The 5,854-nt window shown below is 38.0% G+C and overlaps 1 protein-coding gene across 5 annotated transcripts in view; it reads right to left on the bottom strand.

Moving 5' to 3' along the window:
* Window positions 1-5,854, bottom strand: part of MTFR1 (mitochondrial fission regulator 1) — a 46,872-nt gene that overhangs the window by 21,327 nt on the left and 19,691 nt on the right. For 4 of the 5 annotated variants that reach the window (XM_019527733.1, XM_019527732.1, XM_019527731.1 and 1 more), the window contains one exon: window positions 1,989-2,107. In XM_019527733.1, the coding sequence (XP_019383278.1) occupies window positions 1,989-2,107 (119 nt within the window). Of the gene's footprint in view, window positions 1-1,988; window positions 2,108-2,607; window positions 3,377-5,854 lie in introns of those variants that run through there. The other variant, XM_019527735.1, reaches the window with a different exon arrangement.

The raw sequence follows: 5,854 nt of genomic DNA, 5'->3' as shown, positions 1-5,854 counted from the left end.
TTTTTTGGCACTCTGGCCAAAAAACGTTGCCTACCCCTGGAGTAGAGTCATGACTGGAAGTCTTAAATTTATGTGAATCCATTGTTTTAGCAAGTAATTATTTAAATACTACTCTGAAGGGGATTTGATTTAAAACTATAGTTGCTTCGATGCACAACAAATTTATTGGAATGTATACAGCACATTTGGAATTTACCACTGTAGAAGACCATGCCTGAAACGCAATTCTATTGCTTTAACAGTGTATAGGGGGAAAAATGATTTGTAGTTTACTTGCTGCATAGATGTCAATAAATCAGCTTTTTCTACACTGTCAAAATGAGAACTCATCCTTTGAAAAAGTGTTTTTCCATACAAAAATACTCCCTTATGCAGACTTATTTTCCTTTTGTAACATATTAATATTATTGTTAATAAATGTCTTATTTATACAAGCCTCTTGAATGAGAGATTGTCCTCACTGAGTGTTTGGAAAAGTTTCTACTGCTGCAAGTACAATTAAAACAATGTTTTGTACAGAGAAAGAGACAGGATCCGAAATTTGTTTTGCCAATTAATAAACATTGTTGCCTTCATAACATTGGTCTTTGAGTTTGAGGCCACATGTTTCCAGGCTGTTTCTTAGCAAGTTCCCTTCCACAGAGATATTAACACAAGTCTTGCAGCAATTTGGCAGGTGATTCTTTAAGCAGCAGCAGCAAACTACTCTCCTCTTTTGGACCATAACTCAAAAAGAATATTTTCAGGCCAGCAAAAATGCAAGCCAATTCCTTGTGTTGAATGCATTTACTGGGGTTATCGCTCCAGAAGTTGCTGATTTCTCCCTCTCTATTTTCAGTTAACAAGATTAACAGTGGATTGGATTTCAGACACATTCCTGTTATGAAACGTTTTACTGTAGCAAGTTATATTGGAGGGTATTTAGGTCATCACTAACTTATGTCATGCTTTCAAAAAGAGCAGCAGTAGTGTTCTCCAGAGAACAAAGCTAACTATCTCTGTCATCCACTCTACCAAGAATTAGAGGTGGCTTCTTAAGGGAACTGGAAGCCTTGTCTGCACCAAACTTATGCATCTCTTATTTAGTCTATGCCTTCTGTGCTAAACTGTGCCATTGTAGCTGAACTAGCAGGACAGGATCTCTGCAAGCTCTAACAACATAGAAAACTCCCTGCAGAGAAATAGTGTGCCTATAATTATTTCCCATTCACTGCCCTGCCTAATTCTGTGCCTTTAAAAATTAAGTACTAAAAGCAAACCTTTGGTTTTTATACGTTTCTGCTCTGAAGTACAGAGCCTTAACCAGAGAGACCAGAGCCATGTTAAATATTGTTGTATTGTCAGAACCACCAATACCACAGCTGAAATACTAGTGCTTCTTTACCGTGCTTGGGTTTTGGTTGTAGCCAAGATCATAGGCAGGCAAGGTTCTGTGCAATCTTTCAGGTGCCATCACCCTTCTTCAGGCAGTTTCACTGACATCCTGACACACGTTTAGCTTCTCTCATTTCTCGGAGTCTCAGAACAGCAGAGACTCCCTATGCCTGACAAAGGGCGATTGCGCCTGAAAGCTTGCCAAGAACCTTTCCCCCAACTACTTAGTTGGTAGTAACAGAAGCTATATCATCTACTCAAAGAACCGTGCCTGTCTTTAGCATGCAGTTGTCCAATGCGTGGCCCCAAAATGGTAAACTGCTTAAAGGAAGTTAAATTATGACAGTGTTGGAAGTGATTCTGTATCACTGTAGGGATAATGTTGTAGGTGTCTACAACACTAAATTTTTCTACTGAAAAACAGCATTAATCTCTTTCTGTAGACCCAAGTCCCATTTCTATTCATCATCCTGTTAACCTGCCTTCCATTTTTTCTCTCCTAGTTCCCTATACTATTCACAAGAGAATTCAGTTAAATATGCTAGATAACTTCACTAGAACGAGATGCTATGATTCAAAGGGAGCCTATTTTTATACTGACTTGAGGAACACACCTGAGTTTTGTAGAGACTTCACCTTCTTCTTGAACAACCCATCTCACATCTGCAAAAGTGGCCACTGAATCTTCTCTGAGCTGGTTAGGATGGTTTTCTTCTGCAGCATGAGAAGTGAGCTAGAAATTTAAAGACAAAATTACATTTTGAAAGCCAAGAACTTGTTTTTTTCTTGGAAACTTTTCCAATTCATTTACACATTTATTTTAACAAGTATACTACACAAACCTTAACATTAAGACTGTATGTAATTATGAACACTACGTGCACAAATGTACCAAGGCTCCTCAGGTTTGGCACTGGACCTGGTCTAAAGCCTTCTGAATCAAAGCATGTCTTTCCATTGACTCAGTGGACTGTGGATCTGATCCCTTTGTTTCCAATATATCATGTACTCCACAAAGATAATTTTTTTCTATGAATGGTTCATGGGCAATTATTTAAGAGGTGTAACACAAAATTACACAGCATTAAAAAGCCACTGAAAGTTATATCATGAGACAAGCAATATAAAGAGTACTTCACTGACACAGGCAAGCAAAAGCATAAGTCTATAGAGTCCTTATTAGTAATTAGTTAAAATATGTGATTTTAACAACATGTGATTTTATCTATTTATTTTCATCAGTAGTTAACTAGGAAGTACTAGTGATTATCATCTTGTGATCAAGATTAATAAGTCATTTTGAAAGAGAAGTGTAAGAGTATTTCCTCCTTCCCTGCAGTCTCCTTGAGGGCCATGTGCAACTTTGACAAGTGCAGCAGGCCATGAACGACTGTTTGGATGCCCTCTGCAAAAAATGCAGAATACTTTCTTGTTCAACAGTAACAAGTCTGTGCATCTGGAAAAGAGGCAAGGCACACGACATCGCAGTAAGGGAATTTACTTTTTGCTCATCTTAAGGGCCTTTAGTATTTTCCCAGCATAGACAAGTTCAGACCATTTTTAAGTAATACAACAGGACCAGTTTTAAACCTGTATGGAATCAGAGATAAGCAAAGGCTGGAACTATTCTTATGTTTTATTTTAAATTTCTTTCAGTTGGTTTAACTGGACAGATAAGAATAGTTTTGGCTACTGGAAGACGGTAGTTTCCACCAGTCAGACAAGACCGGTAGTTTGAACGTGAGTTTCTATTTTTTGGACAGGAGATCACTTTGGTCTCACCTTAGGAAACCGAACTGCTGGAAGTGTTTTCCAGAAACTGTTCCTGCCATACCAGCACTGAAAAATATACAAGTGCCAAAACAAGCTAGAAAAATACCATTAATGCTTTATAAAGTATATTTGGCTATGTTCTTTCTACTATATTTCATAACTGTTATTTAACTACACTGCAGCTCTGCCATTGGTATCATCAGCAGAAGCTACACTGTAAGTGAGGCTGTGGACATTTTTTTTATGCTAGTCCATCTATTTATATACTGTCTAGCACAATAAAAATCACAGTTTCAATACTACTATGGTAGCATTTGGGGGCTCCAAATAAAAAAAATAGATTCATGGGACATTTTAAATAATTCATCACATTAAACTGTGTTTAGTAATGTTTTCCCCATCTTCATAATCTCTTTCCTCCTATAGTTTGTTACACTAAGTTTTTGGGTCTTGAAATGACACGAATTGGTTGTTTTAGGTAATATATGTTATCTGTGTACAACACAGAGGGGCCTTGATCCCAGCAGAGGCATTTAGGTTCAGCCATAATACAAACCACTATCCTTAGCATAGGTTGGGGATGAATACTGCATGAATTCTCACTGTGTCTACCATTCCTTTTCCAAAATCGTGCAGAAACAGCTTTAGAAACTAAGGGACAATGGAAGTCAGTTGTCTTCTGTGTACTTTTGTCATAGCTCCCAAGGGTGGGTGCTGGCACCAGCAGTGCATTTGAAAACAGTTTTTTTTCCCAGATAAAGACAACAACAGCACAGGTGGTACCACTTTTCAGAGTTAACAGTCTGGGCTTAATGCCTTGACAAAGGCTGCTTCTCTCCAAAAAACAGTGTAAAGAATCTTACTTTGCATGTTACAAAACATTACTATTCTGTTCATTGAAGTTTCTTTTGATTACCAAGTTCAAAAAGTCTTCATGCCATATTAAGTCTATTCACTTTAGGAGTAACTAACAAAATGCCATAATTAAAATCTAGCCACTTAACTTCCTGGTGCAAACTGATTGTCTTGATGGTAATGGACATATTAAGAACCATCATCATGGAAGGAACAATAACTGCTTAATAATGGGATTACTTGCTTGTACTAGGACCTGCGTTATAAAGACAGAATTCTAACAGAACAATTATTATGCCAGGCTTTTTAAATACTACACTGTAATTAACGGGGATTGAGAACAAAAGCCCGTGTATACCAAAGCAAGTTCTGTTGGTATATTGAGTTTTTGTTGTACTTGTTCCCCTCTGCTTCCCCCCATCCTCTGCCCCCACCTTTTAAAATTAAAGAATAATTGTACATAAACACCTTCTTAAAATATCCTCTCTGTAGTTAGTAACAAGAGAGATTAAGATTTCAAACTGGGGTAAAATAAAGATACAAAATAAACCAAGGTCCTTTTTTTCATGCAAATTTAAAACTGAAGATTTTGAGAGAGGCTGGTCAGCCTACAAGAATCTTTAAGCTTCTTGTCTGTACTTTTAAATAACCTTTCACGTTCTCCAAGACTGGCAGTGTTGGAATTGTACCTGATATGCAGCCTCTCTGTATGAGCCATAACAAATTAGCCCACAAAAGTTCCAAGCTCCCTGCAACCTCTTCAGGACACTCCAAAAAGCAGGAATGGAACTAATGAGGGCAGTGTGCTACAGCATCAAAAATGTAAAGACCCAGGTATGGTCTTTGGCTCCCCAGTCTTTCACAGGCTCAGCCCATCTCAGGTTACAGGCTACAAGCCTATATCTGTCAAGTCTCCATTCTTTACCACTTCTCCAGGAATCCTCACAGGAGAGACTAAGCATCCTGTCCTGCCCTGCATATTGTCAGAGCAAGACGTTATCATCTTTGCTTTTTCTCAAGATCTAGGGGAAGGATACAGAAAGATCATCCTATTTTTTTTTTTTTTTTTGAAGTTCAGAACAATACTTTTTCCAGACAATCACTTGGCCTACTAGAAGACATACAGAGAATCATTTTTTGAAGCAAGGTAAATTTGCACCCACTGCCATATTTGTCAAATTATTTGCACTACATTCTATTCAGATGAGTACTGTGCAAGTCAAAAGCATGCGATGACCACAACCTAATTCTCTAGCAGACACTTGTTTGATACCAAAAAAAAAAAAAAAAAAAGGGGGCAATTAGTTTATCTAGGAATCACTACCACACAGAAGAGAGACAGGATTGAACAGGACTGCACTATTTCCTCACATTAACACAAGAAATTGGAATAGATTGAGATGGCATTTGTCTCCAATGCATTTAATACCCTGCACATTCAAAATATGTATTTCTCTTTGTACAGCAAGCTTATGAAAAGCAATTCTAAGTTACATGCAATACATGCATTAAATGGTTACACTATATCTTTATGAATGATAACGAATGCTTTACAAAGTCAAGTGCATCTACCAATGGATTTCAAATGTTCACTATGGCAAGAGACCAACAATAGAGAAAACACTACTACAATACCTTAAGATACTGATTTATGGGAGCTAGATGTCAGTCTTATTTTCATAGTTTCTAGGGTCAGAAGGGACCTGAGAAGATCATCCAGTCCGACCCCCTGCCATGGCAGGAAAGAGTACTGGGGTCAAATGACCCCAGCAAGGTGTTCATCTAACCTCCTCTTAAAAACCCCCAGGGTAGGAGCCTGCACCACCTCCCTTGGAAGTTGGTTCCAGACCCT

Source organism: Gavialis gangeticus, unplaced genomic scaffold (assembly GCF_001723915.1).
Source record: "Gavialis gangeticus isolate Ggan-Ray unplaced genomic scaffold, GavGan_comp1, whole genome shotgun sequence".
In the NCBI taxonomy this organism is placed as follows: Eukaryota; Metazoa; Chordata; order Crocodylia; family Gavialidae; genus Gavialis; species Gavialis gangeticus.
This window is presented reverse-complemented; position numbering and strand designations above follow the sequence as displayed.